Source organism: Mesocricetus auratus, unplaced genomic scaffold (assembly GCF_017639785.1).
Source record: "Mesocricetus auratus isolate SY011 unplaced genomic scaffold, BCM_Maur_2.0 Super-Scaffold_4256, whole genome shotgun sequence".
Classification (NCBI taxonomy): Eukaryota; Metazoa; Chordata; class Mammalia; order Rodentia; family Cricetidae; genus Mesocricetus; species Mesocricetus auratus.
Window position 1 is genome coordinate 13,785,809 of NW_024429182.1, and position 21,744 is coordinate 13,807,552.

The 21,744-nt window shown below is 49.6% G+C and overlaps 1 protein-coding gene and 1 long non-coding RNA gene across 3 annotated transcripts in view; one reads left to right on the forward strand and one right to left on the reverse strand.

Annotated features, from left to right (window-relative positions):
* The first annotated feature begins 315 nt into the window (after window positions 1-315).
* Col17a1 (collagen type XVII alpha 1 chain) overlaps window positions 316-21,744 on the forward strand; it is a 46,552-nt gene continuing 25,123 nt past the window's right edge. Inside the window, exons 1-14 of one of the 2 annotated variants that reach the window (XM_013120857.3) lie at window positions 316-622; window positions 6,302-6,364; window positions 9,075-9,119; window positions 10,170-10,274; window positions 11,429-11,560; window positions 12,488-12,535; window positions 13,415-13,450; window positions 14,331-14,378; window positions 15,802-15,945; window positions 17,093-17,251; window positions 18,078-18,149; window positions 19,516-19,587; window positions 20,191-20,259; window positions 21,469-21,630. In XM_013120857.3, the coding sequence (XP_012976311.1) occupies window positions 6,313-6,364; window positions 9,075-9,119; window positions 10,170-10,274; window positions 11,429-11,560; window positions 12,488-12,535; window positions 13,415-13,450; window positions 14,331-14,378; window positions 15,802-15,945; window positions 17,093-17,251; window positions 18,078-18,149; window positions 19,516-19,587; window positions 20,191-20,259; window positions 21,469-21,630 (1,144 nt within the window). In that variant the 5' untranslated portion in view covers window positions 316-622; window positions 6,302-6,312. 2 annotated transcript variants of the gene reach the window in all.
* Window positions 13,253-21,579, reverse strand: LOC121139417. Its single transcript, XR_005876388.1, has 2 exons — window positions 21,451-21,579; window positions 13,253-14,412 (listed from the first exon to the last, which is right to left on the reverse strand). It is a non-coding gene; the product is annotated as an uncharacterized LOC121139417 (long non-coding RNA).

The following is a 21,744-nucleotide window of genomic DNA, read 5'->3' on the forward strand; positions in this document are numbered from 1 at the left end:
GAATGGAGGGAAGAGAGCAAAGGCATGAATGGGAAAACTGATCTTGAATACATAGTCTTCATGGTTCTCCCAGAGCCCAGGCACCTTGGCTGCCAGTCCCTTGTTAGCTGAGATGCCCTGTGAATCACGTGTGCTGGGATTCAGGTACCCTGTGGTTTGGAGAAGGAAACTGCTAGGTTATGGTTATTCCCCGGGTGCCAAAGGTAGGGAGAAGTTGTGGAGGGTATTTCCCACGGGCCAGCCCTTCGTCCCCCTTCTCCACGGGTCTATAAATGGTTAATAAGCTGGCAGGAGAAGTTCTCTGCCTTCTATAAAGTTTGGTTCCTGGAGGCAGATTTTTTTTTTAAACCCAGCAAGTGTCAGATAATTGGAAGGGTGGGGTAAGGCTGCAAACCACGGTACACCTTTGTCAGGACTTGTTTTCAAGCAAAGCCCTGAAGGAAACAAGAGGGAGAGGAGAAGCAAACATTTTTGAAAGATCACTCAGCTTTAACACACCTTGGCTGGGGCTGGATAAAAAAAAAAAAGGCGGCCCTGCAAACTTGTGGAAGACAGGCATAGGAGGAAGAGAGAGAGGGTGTCTGCTCAAAGCTGTTTCCAGCTCCTCCAGACTCGAAGCCAGGTGAGTTACGGGGCACTGGTTCTCTGAGACTTTGGTTTAAGGCTTGCTTTCAATTGTAAGATGTTTGCCGGAAACAAAGGAAATTTACGTCTGGGGTTCTGTTTGAAGCAGTTAATTGGCCACACATTCATGCGAGCATGGTGCTTAAAGTCGGTCTTTTAAAGGCAGATCCATGTAAGACTAAGAAGTCATCTGAGAGCCAGTGGGCTCTCCCGGCCAGGACTTTTCTCCACATTGTCGCTACTGAAAAATGGCTAGTGGCAAATGGCTCTTGCTGGGTGGTATTCCCCCTTCCTGTCGCCCTCTTCCTACTAGACAGTGGAATGTCACAGGAGGGGAGTTCACTGCAGGTGAGAGTGGCCTCCCAGGCACAGGCCTCTGCTGCTGCAAGGCTCCCATTAAGGTCTGGGGCCTAAGCAGACATTGTTGCTCTTCCCTAACTTAAGGAAAAGGGAAATCTTTGAATGGTGTGATTGGCTCAGGGATTTCCTAGAGTCAAATTGGGAGAGGAGGGAGAGAAGGAAGAGGAGGAGGAGGAGGAGAAGGAGAGAGAGAAAGACAGAGAGAGAGACAGAGAGACAGAGAGAACTCTTTCTATGCATATACTCTCACTGGCCAATTTGAACGCTCTTTCCCCTCCTCCCAGCAAAATCACTTTGGATTTAGACTTACCAGTTGAGGTCTAACTGAACCACAGGTGTAGTAACTAACATACTGTCCTTCACTTCTGAAAGCTGGGCAAGCCTCTGCCACCTCACTTCTTGCTAGAAGCAGTTACACCACAGTCTAAAGTTTGGAACTGTTATGTCCTCAAAATGAGGCAGTTTTTAAGGGTATTTATTGGAAACCGGGGACTGTTTCTTCCCTCCTTTGTGTCCACTCTTGGAGCTGAGGCAGGAACTTGAGAAAAAACTAACACGTGTCCATCTGTTGGTGGATGCCCTCGGGTAATTAGGGGTCTGCCTTGCTGGTAGGCCCTGCAAAATCTCACAGGAGTCAGAGCAGAATGCGCTCTGTCAGATACGGTGAAAAGCCCTGCTTTAAATCTTCACAGAAAGCCCTTTAATCAGGAAATGGATTAAGACTAACGAGTTACCAAACACGGTTGGATTGTAAGCAATGGAAAGAAGTCTGTTGGCAATGCTTGGTTTATTCCCCATCATCAGTGACAGCAGCTACAGTGGGCATAATCACAAGATGACGTCTCAGTTGTGGTCATGAAGATCTAAGGTGACCAAATGCACTAGGCAGCAAACTCACAGCGCTACCTGTGACGTGACCCAACGCCACCAGCTCCAGGGCTCTGGTTTCCCCGGCCTTCAACCTGCTTGGTTCCTGTGTGCTGTCAGATAAATGTCCAAGGCATGGTTTCCTCCTTCTGTAGCACTTTTGATGTTTCTTTATTTTAAAATGTAAAGTCTACAGAGATTGGAGTAACAGAAAGCTGAAAACTACTGTGGTTCTTTAGCAGGATATAGGATCTTTTATTCCTAAGATTAAAAGCTAGCAATAAAAACATTCACCCTCATCATTCTCTCCTCAGTATCAAGAACAGGTGTTTTATGGGTCATTAGAAGATAAGATCAAGGCCATGGTTTGCTGTCACGCCAACAGTGGTCAGTCCTTGCTTATGATTGTATTATACCACACCCCATGTCTGGATAGTTTAAGTGTATGTGTCACCATTCAAGTAAAGTGTAGAGAGAAAAAACCACTTATCAAAGTAGAAAACTGTTTTCAGACTTTGTCTTCAACATAAGGAAGTCATGTGGAGTTGTTTGGAGGATAGGAAGAAAAGCATTAGCCATGCAATAACTATAAAGCGTATTCTCATGGGGAAGCTAAAAAGGTTGGCCTCACAGGAGGGGTGAGAATGGTGATTACTAGAGGCCAATGAGAAGAGACAGGGACTGGTTAACAGTTACCATATAGCCAGGTGGAGGAATGAACACAGCACAAGGGATTAACAAGAGCTGTCAGAGATGTATTATGTATTTTATGAACAGCTAGAGGGAAGGTTTATAGGTAGCCATGCTCAGAAAAACAGACAATGGTTTACAGAGATGGGACTGTTATTTAACTTGACTGGATCATTGCATATTTACCTGCACATTTTCTATGTGCCTTGAAAATAAATTTGAAAGCCAGGCATGGTGACACACGCTTTTAATCCCAGCACTCAGGAAGCAAAAAGCAGGTAGGTCTCTGTGAGTTCAAAGGCAGCCTGGACTGCATGGCAAATTCCAGGTCAGCCAAGACTACATAACGAGACCTTGTCTCAAAATAAATAAAAACAAATATCAGGGGCAAAAAAACATAAGTGGAATTAATTTGGAATTAATTTAAGAACTCTTCCATGATGCTAATGAACCAGGCCGAACACCTAGGGAGTTAAGAGTTAACGTTAGATGACAAAGATCCCATTAGCAGCAGTACTTTGGGAACCCCAGAGCACAGCCAAGGACCACCAGGAATGGCAGGCTCAGGCACAAACTCGACCAAATATTCTTTTCCCCGATGTTACACTTAAAAAAAACACCTACCAGCTCTTTAAATGCTTCAAACAGAAGTTCTGTGAGAAAAGTCTCTCTCCCGTGGGACAATCCAGCCCAGGTCTGTGCCCACCACGGTGCACTTCCTCTGAGGAACTCACAGGAAGTGCTAAGAAACGGCTCAAAGTCACAGAAGTCAGGAGGCCGCAAATAGGCATCTGCCCTCACAGCAGCCTGTCTCTTTGTGCCTTCTGGAAGCCGGGGAACCTGTGGCTTTTTGCTATAGGAACAGGAGGCTCGTCGTTAGAATTCAGGGAGAAGATGAGAGGCCTAGGAGTGCCTGTTACTGTCCTGGATACAGAAAACCCAGCAGAGTCGGGCCACTAGTGGACTCTTACAGAGCTATCACACACCTGCCTCCAGTCAATCCCATCAATACCTTGGTTAGCAAGAGATTCAGACATTATTCTAGGCAGTGATTTCACAGTAATATTGCCTATTTATTGAGTACCATTCTAGACAGCCAGTCACTGCCCCAACCAGCATCCAAGTGTACCAAAATGTTTAATCTCCTCAAATTCCTCCTGGCTCACGGTCATGGTCAATTTAAAGAAGAAGAACGATAATGACAGTGATGATGACACAATAGAGAATGTCAGAGGCCCTAAGATGATTAATTCTTAAACTAAGGATTTCAAAGAGGATGTCCAGCTTCACACAGACTGGCATGCACAATCCTACAGGTCATAGCCAGGCTTCCGGAATGGCAACCAGCCAGGTTTGGCCTTTAATGAGGCAGGTTCTCTTACTAAGATGTTTATGAAGCCATTCCTCTTAGCCCCAGGAAACACACCTGTAAAGACACTCAGATACAGCTAAATTTTTTCCCATGATGCCGCATTCCTTGTCCAGAGCTAGGTTTAAGAAACACCAATGGACAACGGGTTGGCACACATTCAGCCAGGCCCTGAAGCGAACTCTCACCAGTCTTGGCTAATGCCACCAGATTGCCGAACTGGTCTTATTTTGTCATGGTCTCATTAAGGAAGTCACCTCAGGCTTCATTATGACTTACATGGATGAGTCTTAGACAGTTTTGCCTCTGTGGGTTCCTTCCTCCACTACAAACCAAACAACCAAACAAAAAACTAAGAAAAATATAGTCCAGATTAAAGTGTATTTATTTCCCTTCTGATTTTAAAAGAAATTAAAATAACTTTATAGCCGGGCGTTGGTGGCGCACGCCTTTAATCCCAGCACTCGGGAGGCGGAGGCAGGTGGATCTCTGTGAGTTCGAGACCAGCCTGGACTACCAAGCGAGTCCCAGGACAGCCTCCAAAGCCACAGAGAAACCCTGTCTCGAAAAACCAAAATAAAATAAAATAACTTTATGGTTCCCGCTCAACGCACACACACACACACACACACACACACACACACACACACACACACAAGCACATACACCACAAACAAACCAACCAAAACCATGTTGTGGGGCTGGAAAGACAGTTCATCAGTTAAGATCACTGGCTGCTCTTCTAGAGGACCCAGGTGTGATCTCCAGCCCCCACACAGCAGCTACCAACCATCTGTAACTCCAGTTCCGGGGGATCTGATGCCCTCTCTGACCTCCCCAGGTATCAGGCATGCATGTTGCACATAAACATATATGCAGACAATATACCCATGCATGAAATTAAAAAAAAAGAAGAAAACAAAAAGCATGTTGTAGATGTGGCCCACTATGCCCCGTGCCATGTTGTGGATGTGGCCCCCCCGTGCCATGTTGTGGATGTGACCCACTATGCCCCGTGCCATGTTGTGGATGTGGCCCACTATGCCCTGCACCGCAGCAGTAAGGCAGCATGAAGCCATAATGCAGGTGAGGCATGCAGGACACCTGGGCAGAAATGGCTCCCATTCCACAGTCCAGACAGCACTGCACCGAAAGGTAAAGCTGAGGAAGAAGAGGGGCAGAGGGAAGAGCCTGGTGTTGAATCCTCCCACGAGCTGGTGCTGAGCAACAAGAGCCCAGTTGGGACGGGGACCCTTCCTGTCCATTTCTCGGGTGAGCAGCCTGCAGGCCATAGTCCATCACCACACCTGTCAGCTCTGCCTGTGCCTCCTGTGCCTAGGACCACAGCAGCCGAGAGCTTTTTCCTTCCAAAGCAGACTAAGGGGCGAGGCTGTGAGTTTGCGTGCATTTTCCTGCATGTGCCTGCGTGTGCGTCTCTGGGTCTAGTCTGTTATGAAGAACACACTTCATACCGTGCAAACTGTAAAGCGCCATGCAAGTATAATGTGGTTTTTTATCCACCAAACACCGCTCTCACATCCAAACTGTAACCCGGCATGGAGGCCATACACTCTGAGTTTTTCTTTGTGCATGAAGCTCGGATGTGAGTGTGTACAGATGCGTGTGCAGGCCTAAAGCTGCCAACAGGTGTCTTCCTCCGTCACTCTCCACCTTGCTTAACTCGGGGCTTGCCGATTCTAGCTACTCTAATGAGCCAGTTTGCCCTAGGGATCCCCTGTCTCTGCCCCTCATGTACTCGGATTACAAATAGCCACCATGCCTGCCTGGCTTTTAAAAGGACTCTGGGGAATCTGACCTCTGGTCCTTATGTTTGTCTCACCAGCATTTAATCCATGGAGCCAACCCACAGGTCTAGAACACAGAGCACTACAAGGCACAACAAAATGCCATAGTCGCTGGGCGGTGGTGGCGCACGCCTTTAATCCAGCACTCCGGAGGCAGAGGCAGGCGGTTCTCTGTGAGTTCGAGGCCAGGCTGGACTGACAGCTTCCAAAACAATACAGAGAAACCCTGTCTCGTAAACCCCCCTCCAAAAAATTGCCATAGTCAATACCACCAATGCTTCAACACACACCCTGAAGTCACCCATCACACTAGCAAATCATAGATGTTATAGTTAGTCAAGGGTCAGGGTAACCAGGCTGCAGAAGCTCTTGGATGCTCAGCCAAGGGCAGGCTGTCCTACTAGATCCAAAAAGAAATAGACTGTATGGGGGAACTATTGAATTCTGTCTGGTACAATCAATGACCAGAATGGGGGTTGGTATGCACAAGTTAGGCTTTGAGCGCTAGGAACTGGATTTTTGCGTATTAGCTTGAACGTGCGTCGGGGCTAGGCTTGCTAAAAAGCAATGGTTTCTATTCCTGCAGGTGGCTATGGGATGGATGTGACCAAGAAAAACAAGCGAGATGGCACTGAGGTCACCGAGAGAAGTAAGAGTGTTTGGGTTGGTTTGACTTGGAACTGCTTTAGCTCCTTTGGAGACTCCGCCCCCGGGCCCCGCCCCCCACTGTATCTCCCGAAGTCTTCACAGAGAGACTCCACTCCTTCTCCCAGGATTGCTCTTCTGGATTCCTACTTTCACATCCTTGTAACCAAAGGAGTTCTGATTCTTGTTCCGGGTGAAAATTTCCATTTCGGGGCCCAGGGGTGCGGCTCAGTGTAGATCACCTGCTAGCAGGCACGAGACTCAAGCATTATATCCAGGACCCTGGAACATGAAAGAGAAATAGAGAAAGGAAAGGGGGAGGGGAAAAGTAATGGGGAGGGGAAGGTAAGGGGGAGGGAAGAGGAAGGGAGAGGGGAAGGAAGGAGAAAGAAGGACTTCCTTTTCTATGTATCATTTCCCATGAGCAGAATTTTAATAACTGCCCAATTCTCTGTGGTTTGTTTAACTCTTTTATTTAACTCTGTTCTACTAGGGATATAGGACAATAGAAATCTAAAAGTATAATATCTTTCTTACGTCAGGGACTAGGCTGAAATAACCCTGGTGTCACAATCCAAATCTACACTAAAACCTGAAAACCCATGCATTTAATTTTTGGAACTGTCCAAAAGATAAATTCAGGGGCGTTCAAACTGTCTCTCCAGCAACTTTAAATTAGAAAACTTTTTTTTAACTTATTGTGTGACTTTCATTTATTTCCAACAACAGCAAAAAATTCTGGCTCCACAGACTTAGAAATTTAGGTCAGAAAATAATTTATTTTTACATGTCAAAAAAAGAAATCCCAAAGGCCGGTACAATGAGAGGTTGCTGTGAGCTCAGGGGCCATTACTCGAATGGAGCTGACACTTCCTGTGGAAAGCCATTCCCTTTTATGTCCTGAGTGCTGTCTCCACTGCATTCATAGTCCCTTGTCCCTGGGACGGTGGGAGAATTAAGGAGGGATGCGTGGGCGGCATGGCTGCGCAGCAGTCACAGCTGACTTCACGTGACACACGGTGGCATCTCCTTCCCTGCTCTTCCCACGCGCACGCATGCGCCTGAGGCATCTCCTCCCCCCTTCCCACGCGCACGCATGCGCCTGAGGCATCTCCTCCCCCCTCTTCCCACACGCACGCACGCACGCACGCATGCTCTCCACACCACCGCATCTGTACACATGTGCACAGCCACACAGAAAACATCTCCTCTCAAAGACCAGTGAGATGGCTCAGCCTGCAAAGGTTCGAACCTGCTGAAGGTTTAAATTTGAAATCCAGGCCCCATGTGGAGAAGGAAAGAACTGACTCCTACGATGTCCTGATTCCCACATGCGCACTGTGGCACACGCACGCCCACACATACAGTGGTCCCAGCCAAAGTGAGGGAGGTCGTATCGATGGCCACAGTCAGACAAAAAAGTTGACCAAGTTATAGCTGTGGGAATCCACCCAAACCTCATGCTACTTCAGGGAATCGACTCCTGAGGAGAGGGGACCTGTTTCCTCAGGCACCGGAAGCTGTTAGTGTCTCTGTGTACTTGACACTAGAGAAACTCGGGCTTGTGGTGTAAGGGACCCCTCCTCCAAGTCTGCCTCTAGTGTTCACTTATGGCTCATTTCATTGACCTCCAAAAGCAACTTACTCAGGCTGCCCCTCCTCTCTATACCTTCCCCACTCAAGCATGTCCTTGAGGGGTCCAGGATGAATCATGGTATCCTAGAGACTCCTCCGACTTCATCAGGGCATACAGAGTGAGACCAGGCAGGGTGTTGGCCCCAGCTGGCCCAGGGGTCTTTGGGAAGGAGCAGAGCAGAGATAGTGTCTGTGGCTATAAGAAAAGAGAGGCTGGCCCTCTTTCAGACTCAAGCTTAGGCCTGAACTGGAGCGGTCAGCGAGCGGTCTTGATGCTAAGACAACCCATTCTTCCAATCAGTGGGTAACTTCTTTTGGTGCTGTCTTAGTGTTTCTATGCCATGAAGAGACACCATGACCATGGCACCTCTTAAAGAGGAAAACATCTACTTGGATGGCTTACAATTGAGAGGTTAGGCCATTATTGCCACGGTGGGAAGCATGGTGGCGTGCAGGCAGACATGGCGCTGGAGAGGTTTCTGTGAGTTCTACATCTGGATCTGCAGGCAGCAAGAAAAGAATGCCACTGGGCATGGTTTGAGCATCTGAGACCTCAAAACCCACCCCCAGGGACACAATTCCTTCAACAATGCCACACTTACTCCAACAAGGTCTAATAAGCCTATGGGAGGCCATTTTTATTCAACCAACCCAGGCACCAAAGAGAAAATTTTATAGTCTAGGTACATCAAGCCTCATTGTTTTTTTTTGTTTGTTTGTTTGTTTTTTGGGGTTTTTTTTTTTGTTGTTTTTTTCGAGACAGGGTTTCTCTGTGGCTTTGGAGGCTGTCCTGGAACTAGCTCTTGTAGACCAGGCTGGCCTTGAACTCACAGAGATCCGCCTGCCTCTGCCTCCCAAGTGCTGGGATTAAAGGCGTGCGCCACCAACGCATCAAGCCTCGTTGTTATTGCTTGTATTTTCATGTATAGTAGGTTAGATTTCTTGGCGTAAGACACAATCATGTAAAAACCTTTGTTGAGCCTAACAATAGGCTTAACCAATGACAGACACCAGGCCCTGCCAAAACCAGCAATGTCAGTTCATGCCACAGCATCTCCTCTTTTCTTTGTCTTTTCCAGTTGTCACGGAAACCGTAACTACAAGACTCACATCCTTACCACCAAGTAAGTGGCCCTATGCTGATCTTGAACACAAGAGTTCACTTTCCCGCTGAGAAAACCTAAACTTTCTGGAATATATTTTCTTTTTTTATGGGAGAGTGTGGTTGAGACAGGATTTCTCTGTGAAACCCAAGATTTCCTGGAACTAGCTCTGTCTGTCAACCAGGCTGACCTTGAGCTCATAGAGATCCACCTGCCTCTGCCTCCTGAGTGCTGGGATTAAAGGTGTGTACCCGTCAACTGGCTTGGAATATATCCTTTTGCTAGCAGTTAAGTTGAAGTTGATTTATACACCACAACAGCTACCAGTTTGAGTTGTGTGGTTCACTGTTGGAGTAACAGCAACTGCTCGCTTCAGTCTAATGAGGACATCCCCATCATTCTCTCCAATAAACCCTCTTGTTCATTCACAGTCATGCCCCTCTCCCCTCTGCGCTCTCTGGCCCCTAGAGACCACATCTGCCGTCTATCTTCATGGATTTGCTAGTCTAGTCAGTAAAATACTAGAAATTCTGTCCTCCCTGGCCACTTGATTCCATTCCACTTTTGTTTGGGAGCACTGTCAGTCCTCCTGGTGGGTTCTAATAGCAGATATGGAGTCCCAACACTACCCCTGAGCCCACATGGGCTTTGGAATGGGGAGAACCCACTCATCTGTGAAACCCAGGGCCTCTGGTCCTTCCAGCACCTCTAGTGGCTGCTGTGTCTGGGTCCTGATCAGGCACTGGAAGAAAGCAAGCCCAACCTTCATTTGAGATGTGGGGAGAGGGGGACTTCGCATCACTCAGCTGCCTCCTCTATTTTTCCAACAGAATAACTTTCTGTGCTCCGCCAGAAAACTCTCATTCCCATCAAGCAGGACATTCATTCCAGACTTCTGTGTTAAAAACAAGTATTGGGAAAAGGGCGGCTTGGAATTTGGATTGTGGTAGACAAGAGATTCATTCCCCCAGCCAGCGGGATCCTGATGAGACATGGGGAAAGCTCTGTAGGACAGAGGATGAGGAGAGCCTCTGGCCTGGATCCACCTTGAGACTGTCACCTCTTTTGCAGAAGGGAGCACCAGCAATGGATATGCTAAGACAGGCTCTCTCGGCGGAGGAAGTCGGCTAGAGAAACAAAGCCTGACTCATGGCAGCAGCGGCTACATCAACTCAAGTAAGTGGCTACTGGCATGAGGGGAGGGGTGACAGACAGATGAGAAACAGTGAAAACCCACCATCTGCAGTCAGGGCAGGGGACCACTGCCCCAGCTCTCGTTAATTCCACATGCCCCCAGGAGTCACCCAAATGACAAGGGAGGGTGTGACTCCAATCATCAGCATTGGACAGCTACACCAGATGGGCTCCATGCCCCCATTTCCACTAAGTCTCCAGGTCAGGCGACATTCATCCATTAACTTCCAGGGGAGACTGTTGCCTTCCCGCCACATCCTCTACTTCCGCAGTATCATTTAGGAAGGGCTATGAGTGTTTAAGGTCTACAGTCCGAATAACAATGAACAAAAGGTGAAGACCGGGTTGCTTTGCTGAGGAAGGCGAATGAGGTGGTTCTCAACCTGTGGGTCCTGACCCCTTTCACGAGGGTCACATATCAGATATCCTGCATATCAGATATTGACATGACGATTCATACCAGCAGCAAACAAAGTTACAGTCAGTAAGTAGCAGTGAAAATAATTTCATGGGGGTCGCCACAACATGAAGAACCATATTAAAGGGTCTCAGTATTAGGAAGGTTGGGAACCGCTGTTCCAATAACAGGTAGCTCCAAGCTGTAGTATTCTGTTGGGCAAGCACTTGCCATGACCCTATTACTCCCTGTGAGGCAATCTTCCACATGAAAACAGAAGGCAGCAAAAGTATGACAAAAAAAACAGACACACTCACATAACCAACCCTGGAAGCCATTAAGATGTAGTGAAGAAAACAAAATGGTAACACTCAGAAGAGCCTGCCCTCATCCGTCTTGAGAAGGGGTCAGTGGTCCAACACCAAGTTCTCCAGAAAACTAACTCTAAGGCGTCCTTACAGCTCCCACACACTCTGTGCATGAGGATATCCTTATCTCTCAGTGTCTGCCCGAAAGGCAGGAGCAGCAATCCTGCCTTCCATCCCTTTCTGTGTTCCCAGGAGCCCCCTACCCCCCTCTCAGGGCCCTCCCTTAGTATCCTGGGGTTATTTGGCTAATGGGACAATGTTTCAATGTAGCAGGAGAGTCCTGGTGAGGTGGTGTCATGAGGGTTTACACCGTCTCCTAAGGCGGTGTAGTGGGTGATACCATGAGGATTTACACTGTTTCCCAATGGCAGGTGGGAGCATCCGGGGCAACGCTTCCACCTCCAGTTACAGGAGAGCTCACTCACCGGCCTCCACCCTGCCCAACTCTCCAGGCTCCACCTTCGAAAGGAAAACTCACATGACCCGCCATGGAACCTACGAAGGTATCTACCAGGAGAGAGCAGCTCTCTTCCTGGTGTAACTTCGCTCATCCTCCGCCTGTCGGCTTCTCCCGTGTCTGCGCTCCTCCCCGTCTTTCTCCTCACTTCTTGGTTGCTCTTACGGACTCACATTACTGCAATAGTCCTGCATTCGTTTATCTCTCATTCATTCGTTCATCCATTTAGTCGCTTCTCAACTAGCACGGTACCGTGCGTTACGCTGTATGAAACGCCTTGTGGGTCTTATCTTCAAGGACCCCTACAGTCTACAGGCGACTTAAGGTGGCAGAAAGAAGCAGTAGCACTGAGTAGAAGGTGATTACTATTTTCCACCGAGGAAATCAAGGATGACTCTATGGAGGTGGTGCTAAGCCTCGGTTGCCATCCTGGTTGCGCTCACAGATGGGAGGACAGGACAGTCCAGGGCTGAAGAGGGGTTGGGAGGCCCAGATTCTGTGCTAGGATTAGATTTTAGTGTCCACATAAGAAGACGCGGAGGGTTTTGAGCCCAACAGTCGATCATATTTGAGCCCCAGAAAGCCACGGGCAGGTGACAAGTTAAAAGAACATCTTCATAGTCGAGGAGAGAGAAATCCCGGCTGGGGCTGGGCTCCTAGCAGTGAAGGGGGCTGGGAGGTGTGAGATAAGAGGCAGGATTGTCGGCTTTCAGCTGATGGGAAATGCAAGGAGAACCTGGGAATAGCGGTGCCCCTGGGGCTTCAAATGCAGACTGGGCTCAAGCTGGTGCCAGCAGTTGGAACAGAGAAGCTAGGAGGAGGGCCCCTGCTTGGGGGAATTCTGCTAAGAGAACAACTCATTTCCTCCTGAAAAGCTTGCAGCTATGGGACTGCAACATCTGGCACCCCTGCCCCCAGGAAGCCTTATGGAGGTGAGTAGCCATTTGTACTAAGTGTCCCATCTGCTCTCCAGGGAGCTCCAGCGGCAACTCCTCCCCTGAGTACCCACGGAAGGAACTCGGTAAGTCCTCTCCTCATTTGCTATGGAAATGCTTCAATGGAGCACTAGAAAATGCCGGAATGGTGGGATGCTGGGCAGGGGGATACCACGAGCCAAGTGGATGCTTCTGGAAGAGTCTGGCTTCTGTTGTCCTGTTTCCCATTCCATCTGATGCACCTTTGCCAGTCCTAACCCGCTGTGCTCGGCATTTGCTCACGACACTATTAAAATGATAAGCTGTGTGTCCAAGGCTCATGCCAGGACATGTAAGCCCCTCAGGTCAAGCGACAACTATAGGGACTCTTCCTTCCATGAGCTTCAGAGACCGGCCACCAAGGAGGAGCTGCAGTCACAAGTACAAATGCTGGGCATCCCAGGTCCTCCTCTATGTCTCCCTTCCAAGGGCCACACCACACCCCTGCCCCCCCTAAACTATGTGTTCTTCTGACCTTAAGTCTTCCGTCTGTATTCTTAGGATCTCAACGTACAGATGAACTGACACTAGGACCCAATAGTTACATAATGATTGTAATTTTCCATATTTGCTCACACTGGGAAAACCAAGGCAGGCTTTAATAAGCAAAGATTCAGCAGTTTTTTTGGTCCATTTGACAGTGTTTTCAGCTGGCCCAAATGCAACACACACACACACACACACACACACACACACTTCAGACACAATGCTCTAAGCATCAGCTAACTCAACATTTGCTCAGTGAAAATGCATATAAAACATTATTTGTCCTTACGCATCTGGGCATCATTTATTTAGCATTTTCTATACAGCAAACCCCCACCCCAAATCTGGATTTAGGTACTGTGAAAATATCCTCAAGTGTCAAAAATATTCAGCATGCCAACTCTCATACGTGCCTGACACCACATTTTTCTCTTTCTCAGCATCTTCTGCAACCAGAGGGCGAAGCCAAACACGAGGTAAGTACCATCACTGAGTCCAGTTCAATGCATTCTGAGTAGCTAGGAGCCAGGAAGCAGAGTACAGACACATGCATGAGACAGCGCATCTGCCGGAGGCGCCTAGAGAACTGAGGGAGTCCTGGACAGCTCCATGAGCACGGGAGGTGGGGTGTCTGAGAACCACCTAAGCAGCTCCATAGGCGGGAACCCAAACGCAGTGACAATCTCAGGGATACAGTCGGACACCACATCTGTCTTCACAACCGGTCTCCTAGATGTGCCCTGATTGCTTTTATACATCAAGACAAGCAAAAGCCCTTCTTTTTCAAATTATTTCAAGGGATAGTTTTGTAAACTCATCACCTAGAAAAGACAAAGGAGAGGAAGACCCTAGGAAAAGCCTCCCTAGCAGAGCCCTGCATGACCATGTGTCAGGCTGTGCTGAAGGCAGAGTCCTTTGCAGGCTGAGTGTTCCCCATGACCAGGTTGTGCGCCCATTGTGCATTATCGGGGGCTCAAACTGGGGCTACCCCAGCCACCCACAGCCTTAGGATGAGAGTTAAAAGACTCTCTAGCTGCAGCTAACACTGTTAAGCTGCTGACTTGCTGACCCCCTGTTCAGATGACCAAGTGAACTTCGGAGGTTTCAGAGGCAGAAAACTGCTTGGCAACAGTGATAACGTGTCATGGGGCCTCCTTGCTCAGCCTAGGATTTCGTTAAGTCTCAGGTGCCTGGGAGTATGCAGTTGGCGAGTGCTGGGCAGAACGGGCCACGCCTTCTTGTAGCCGCACACCAAGCAGCCCAGTGAGCCACGGTCTGCTCTGAACTCGGGGTCCAGGACAGTGGTGCAGACTCCTTCATCCACAGCCTCTCTTTTTCTTGTCTCCTCTCGTATAGAAAGCGAAATTCGAGTTCGACTGCAGAGTGCGTCTCCATCCACCAGATGTAAGTGGTCACTATCCTGCTACAGGGAAATCGCCTAGGATCAGAAACAGATAAAACATGAGGGAAAGCGCCTAGGAAACCCTCAGAGTAAATCAGAAACAGATAAAACAGCAGGAATTAGGGGATAATGTGTGTGCTCTCTCCCTACCCCCCTTCTCTGTGTGTGTACATACTCAATCATCAAACATCCTTGAGATCTTTCTGGGGGTGTGCCTGAGCTAGCTAGGGTCTGCAGTAAGTTACTGTTTAGTAGTTCAAAGTCTAATGGAGAAAATGGAAAACCTGTCAACCCCCACAGCTCCGTGTGGAAGGGAGCATAGCCCAGGGAGATGGAGACAGAGGGAAGGGCCAGAGACGCCTTCCCGAGATTGGGGTTGACTGAAGAGAAGCTGGAGGGTGGATCAGGGTCAGGCTCAGCAGACAGAGCTAGCGGGCAGTTCTGTACCGAGTCACAATGGGAGAGCTCAGATTAGAGAAGGTTCGAGAGTTGGAAATAAGGGTTGAGCTTCACATCCAAGGTCAGAGATTCACCAGCGTCAGGGCACTGGAACCTTTAGGTCCCTGTTGTCCTGTTAGCATCTCCTTGGCCACATTTTGGAATGAGCCTGACTTTTAGGTGGGATCCAGAGACAAGGAGCAAAGGGAGAAAGAGCTGGTAGGTGACTCAGGACCCCAAGCTGGGCTGGCCCAGAGCTGACCAGGCTGTGGGATCTGACTCCAGTTAGCTTTCTCTCCTGAGTCCTCCCAGGCCTGGAGATATTGATCCCAAAGGACAGAGCTTTCTGGAGAGAGAGGCGGGGCGTTGCCCAGCACCTGTATGATTCTGCTTGGATCCTGCTCATTGTCCTTGCCTGAAGGCTCCCTTCCTCAGTTTGCCACTCTGAAGGGACACAAGGACCCCATTCACCCTACGAGTTCACCTTGTTACAAACAGTGCCAGCCAGATGGACCTGAAACTGACGCACGTGTGAATACAGTGTAGGAGTTAACAGACCTCCAATCCCTTTTGACACTGACAGGGATACCAGGTCCCCCAAGGCACCATATCCAAGGGAAAGCCCATTCATTGTCAAGCTAGTTTCTTAAGGAGCCTAGCTCTCTAGCTGCCCTATCCCAGATGATAATGTCTTCCAGGTGCAGTCACCCCTATGGTGCCTAATGAGATCTGGTGAGGAGATATCTCCCAAGAGCTCTGAGCGCCATGTGTGAAGCACTATATTTATTGGGCCGTTATGGTTACAAGCTGGCAGATTCATACGAGCCATACATTGTGAAAATTCAGAAATTATAAAGCTAATGGGAAGTGTCCCCACTTAGGACGCGGATGACAGCTTCTCTGCTATCAGAGTGCCGTCAACATTCTGATCTCTGGACTTAAGAAAGGGTCCAGGGCCTGATGGGAAGGTCTGGGGTTTTTCCGCAGGGACAGAACTCGATGAAGTCAAACGCTTGCTTAAGGGGAGCCGATCTGCAAGTGCGAGTCCCACCAGGAACACCTCCAGCACACTCCCCATCCCCAAGAAAGGCACCGTGGAGACCAAAATGGTGACAGCAAGCTCCCACTCAGGTAAGCTCGACAGCTCCAGGCTGCCGTGGGGGGATGGGGACAATGTGACGGATGTGCCCTTTCAGCTTTCGAAGACTTCTGAGTGTCTTCTGAGGATGTGGTACCCAGCTCTAAGGCCCTGAGATTCTCCCCAGTAGGTTCTCAGAGTGTTGGATGTGTTGGCCGGGTTACCCGAGAGAAGAATGAGGGAGGCTTTAGTGTTTTCTTTGGAGAATGAAGTATTTATCCTATGCCTACTCTATCAAGCCTTGAGAAAAAGCTCCGGACAAGAAAGGCGTAGCCAATGCCCTGGTGGAGGGGAGGGTCTCTGGGGGAGTTACACAGGAAACCAAGAGACTTGGGTCACGTGGGATGAGTGGTACTCAGCAGCCTTAGAGAGTGTGTGTCTTCCATGAGGGAAATGCTTCTTCAGGTGACAGGAAGAGGAGCCAGCAGCGCCACAGACAGAGATGAGGGAAAAGGCCACATCTTCTGTAGAAGAAGATTTCCTACTGTTTCTGGAAAGCCTTGAAGCCATGATCTTCCTCATGTGACTTCCTATAAAGCCAAGCCTCCAAGCATGTTAGCAGCTGTCTGGCCTGGTCCCTGTCACAGAGTAATTGGCAGAGATGACATCAGATTGGAAGAAACATGCCAGGACAGAATGCCTTTGGGTCTGGTTGAGATGAATGAGTAAGGATCTAACAAAGAAGGCTGCTGTGTCCAAGGAGTTATTACGGCCCCCACTCTGTCATCTGATGCACACCCTGCATTTGCTAGGGTGATTAGAAGCAGCTCCTGACTGAACTACCCTTTGGCATCTTTAAAAATGGCAGAGCAGTAAGGGGTTGTCCCCATTGGTGGAGAGAGGCCAGCAAGGTGTAGAAAGAAACGCTTAGAAGAAGATACGATTAGAGAACACTACAGTAAAAATTACTTTGACATTTCACCAAGAACTGGCAAGAATTTTGTGATCTAAGAGATCAATTACTTTAGTCAAAAATGGAATGACTAAATACCTCAGGCTGTCCTGAACTGAGGGAGTTCCTAGGATGTGGGACCCTTGGTGCTGAACTCAGGGAAGCCCCAGGAAGCCAAGAGACCAAGTTCCCCCAGCAGGCATGTCCATCTGTCTCGTGGTGAGGTGTGTGTGTGTTTCTCTTTCCAGTATCAGGAACCTATGACACGACAGCACTGGACACCAACCTTCCCTCCCACATGTGGTCCTCCACCTTGCCTGCAGGGTCCTCCATGGGGACCTATCACAACAACATGACAACCCAGAGCTCATCCCTCCTCAACACCAATGCCTACTCAGCAGGGTCAGGTAGGCGGGGGCTGCTCCCGGCTTCTCACTCGCAGAATGGGGACCCATGCAGCTCTCCTCTGCTGATGCAGAGCTCCCTGGTGTGGGTGCCATCCCCGGGGCCTCCTGGGAACCGCTCTGTTTGCTTGTTTGTTTGCCCAAATGCCCAAAGCGGTTCTCACTGAAACACTGCTCATTTCGACTTCATCTAGAAGCTATGTTTTTTTAGTAGAGTGAACATGCAAGACGATGTATCAGAAGAAATATAATAGAAAAACAGCACTGAAAATAGATCAGGACTCCATGTATCGATGGGTGTGAACTGATTGTGGGAATCTGGAACACTTCAATTAGTTTTCAGAGATTCCCGCTGCATAGAACGGGGCCACTAACAAGAAAGCCTTTAACTGGACCCGCTTGTCTACTCCAGATCTAGCTATCCAAGCTAGACCCTAGGGTGCCACATACCGATGTCCGGTTTTCTGCAGCCGAGAGAGAAAATGGGCTACTAAGGTTTCTTTTTCTAAAACCAAAAGCGTAAGAGAACATTGGCGATAGACCCAGCACTCTCCCGGCATGTCCACAGCATGCGTGCTTCTAAAATGGACTATTAAGTTTTCTTTTTCTAAAACCAAAAGCATACCAGAACGTTGGCGGTAGACCCCAGCACACTCCTGGCATGTCCACAGCATCTGCTTCTAAAATGGGCTATTAAGTTTTCTTTTTCTAAAACCAAGAGCGTACCAGAACGTTGGCGGTAGACCCCAGCACGCTCCCGGCATGTCCACAGCATCTGGGCTTGTGCCTTGAGACTTGTTGTCAACCGCCTTCTCTTTCCCCTCTGTAGTCTTCGGAATGCCAAATAACATGGCGTCCTGCTCTCCCACCCTGCTCCCCGGACTCAGCAGCTGCTCCTCGGGTCAGTGCTGCCATCTCGGCACCTCTTATACTGTTCTGAAAATTATTTATTTATGTTTAGTGTTTTGTGAATGAGAGTTTCACCTGTGTGTCTGTTTGTTCACCATGAGCATAAAGCCTCTGCAAGGGCTGGGGGTGGGGGGACAAGAGAGGGGATGGGATCCCCTGGAACTGAAGTTTCCACATAGGCACTAGGAGACACAGCAGTTAAAGCACTCAAGACAATCCCCCACAGACATGTGACAGGCCAACCCAAGGAGGACGAGCCCTTCTTGAGAACCTTCCCAGGTGATCCCAGGCTGTCCTGTTGGCAGTTATGTCAACTATCACAAGCCTTGGAGTCAAAATCGGGGCGAGGATTTAGCAGGGGTGTGGTGGTGCGCACCTTTAATCCCAGGACTCCAGAGGCAGAGATGGGTAGATATGTGAGTTCAAGACCATACTGATCTTCGTAATGAGTTCCAGGGCTATATAGAGATGTGCTGTCTCAAGAGGGGTCTTCAGGTAAACCACTTCAAATAAATCTCAGTGGTTGTTTTTATGGTGTACCGCCCAGGCCGTTGCGCCTGTGCAGACCTGGGGGTCAGAGCAGGAGAATGGGGCCTGGTGATGCCCAGCCCCTGCATTCAACCTGCCAACTCCTAACCCACAGGGAGCAATAAGAGAGAGAACCCTGTAAAACAGCAGGAATTAAGGGAAGCATCAGGTCCAAGAGGTCTTCCTGAAGGAAGTAGGTTTGAACTAAGATACAGGAAATTCAGCCCCCACCCCCACTGCTGGAGAGAGTTGATTTCCCGTGCCTAGCTGATCAGACTGCTCCCAGCCACGGAAGCCGCCTTTCCATGTTGGCCCAGCTCGTTAGCGCTAGCTCTCTTACAGCATATGATGTGAAGAAGATGCCCTGCTTCAAAGCAGGGAGGAGGCACCACACACCACACACGGGACAGGGGACCAGGGAATTTATGTGTTGTTAGAGAAAACGCTGAAAAGAAAGGGAGAAGCTGCCGTGTTGGTGTTTCTCAGCTCAGTATTCAGTGCGTATTCAGTTCCACACTGTGTACCAACTAGCTCTGAGAGCTACAGGGACAGGGTAGTTTCTGATTTTTAAGGGAAGCGGTAGCATTTGTCAGCCCTGTGTGAACTACCGTTATCTAGTCAAATGGCCTTTACTCTGCAACAGCCACCAGCAAAGTTTATTCTGGTGGGAGATGACCTCCTTACTAAGAGCATGGAGACCAAGAAATTGTTGCAATCTGCCTCTGGCAAAAGCGGTTTTCAGGAAAACGATCTGGGGGCTCCAGGGTGCTCGCAGCATCCAGGGGGCACCCCCCCTCACGGCTCCCACCCGTTCTCCATTTCTCTCGCAGTGTTTGGCATGCAAAACAACCTGGCCCCCAGCTCTTCGGTCCCAGCCCACGGCACAACCACCGCTCCCACAGGTTGGTAGCCTACGTTTAGAGCTTGGAAACTGGGAATTGACACCTCTTAGACACTTAGAAAAGACTCACAACACGCCTTTTCACGGAGTTAAAAGGACCCAAAGGCCTTTCCCACCCAAAAACAGGCCCGGCTCCCAGCCTGGAGATGCCAACCTTCATCCCTCACTGTCTCCGCTGGAGTCAAACACACACCGGAGCCTGTAAGGCCAGCATGTCCACCCTGTGGCATCTCGTTCCCATGTCTCTCTCAGCCCAACTGGTCAGGGCAGTGGTCTCTCCAGCTCACGCACTCTTCTGAAGGCCCCGGCCACTTCAACTGAATCTCAGTGGTTGTTTTTAATGGCGTAGCCCAGGCCAAGACCTAGGAGTTCGAGTAGGGGAAGGGGCGTGGTGGTGCTCAGCCCCTGCATTCAACTTGCCAGACTCCTTAGTTGCAAAAGAACATCTAACCCACAGGAAACAATAAGAGAGCCCTGTAAAACAGCAGGGACTAAGCTGAGAGTGAGCTCTGTGAGCACTTCCTGAAGGAAGTGGCTTAAGAACTAGGAAATGACACCCCCACATACACGTTATCCAAGCTCAATGGTGCTTTCTCCCTTGCAGCATATGGCGTGAAGAAAAACGTGCCACAGCCACCCACTGTCACCAGCACCGGTGTGTCCACTTCTGCCAGTGAGTGCTATTACCAGCTCCTAGGGACCAAGCTGGCCCATAGGGAGACGTGCCATTATGACACACGGTGTCCTGGAAAAGAGGCTGGACCCTGTGGGTGGCCTGGGATCCACGAACGCAGCTCACCCCAAAGGTCTCAGGGATGCTTCTACAGAGATGAGCAGGCTCTGAACGTGACTCTGTCTTCCTCCCAGGAGCAGAGCCCACCCCCACCCAGACACACACACCTGCCACTGTCACACTCCTGCCACCACATACCCGGAAACTCTTGACTTTCTCCTGCTAACACTGAGCTACGAGAGGCTGGGGGCCCCTCCGAAACTGCCAGTGCCCTCACCGCTCTCATAGACTCTATCAGTGTGGGTCCACGCCCTGCCATGAGCTCCTTCCTCCAGTGCTTAGGCCCTGCTGTGTCCCCTTCTAATCAGAAATCCATTCGTCTAAAATAAAAAGTTACCGCGCACACATTTAGTATCAGACAGAGGTTTGGTCTCTGCCTGTGGTGGACAAGACAGGATAAAGTCACGGTGAGATCAGGACAATGACCGTGGGGTAAGCAGATGACAAGCACAAAGACAAAGTGTGCCAGACAGGTACAGACCACGACACGATTCCTAAGCACACGGATGGGGTCCGTGTATGAGGCCGCAGAGCTTTAGGGGGTGGTCAGGCAAAGCCTCCCAGGATGGGAAAACTCATCTGTTGTTAGTTAACGAAGGGCCTGGCTGATGAAGGAGACTTAGCAAGGTCAATGAAGACACTGTGTCTTCGGGTAGGGAGATAACCCCATACGCCAGTCCCCAGCACTGCCGTCATTGGTCCAGACTCATGATGGCCAGACCTACCCGCAGGGTCCCCAAGACGCTTCAAAGCATCTTGTCTAAAAGAGGATCCCCCAAACACATGGGTGTAGCCTCTTCCCTTCTCCGATTCCTCTTCTGCTTCTGCCTCCCCTCCCCTCTCCTCCCCTCCCATCCCCTCTCTCCTCTCCTCTCCTCCCTCCCTCTCCTCCCTCTCCTCTCCTCCCCTCTCCTCTTCTCCCTCCCTCCTCCCTCTCCTCTTCTCCCTCTCCTCCCCTCCCCTCTCCTCCCCTCTCCTCCCCTCTCCCTCCCCTCCCTCCTCCTCCCCTCCCCTCTCCTCTCCTCCCCTCTCCTCCCCTCTCCTCCTCTGCCACCTTCCCTTCATCCTCACCCAATCTTTCCTCTGCAGCCTGCACCACCAGCGTCCAGAGTGACGATCTCTTGCATAAAGACTGCAAGTTCCTGATTCTGGAGAAAGACAATGTACCCTCCAAGAAGGAGATGGAACTCTTGATCATGACCAAGGACAGCGGGAAGGTCTTCACTGCCTCCCCTGCCAGTGTCTCTACAAGTACGCCAGGGATTGGGCAACATGGACTTCAGAAGGCAGATCGTGAGGGAGGCCCGATGCCCTTACAAGGTGGTTTGTCATCAAGCCACCGGGATCCCATTTTGATGGAAAAGT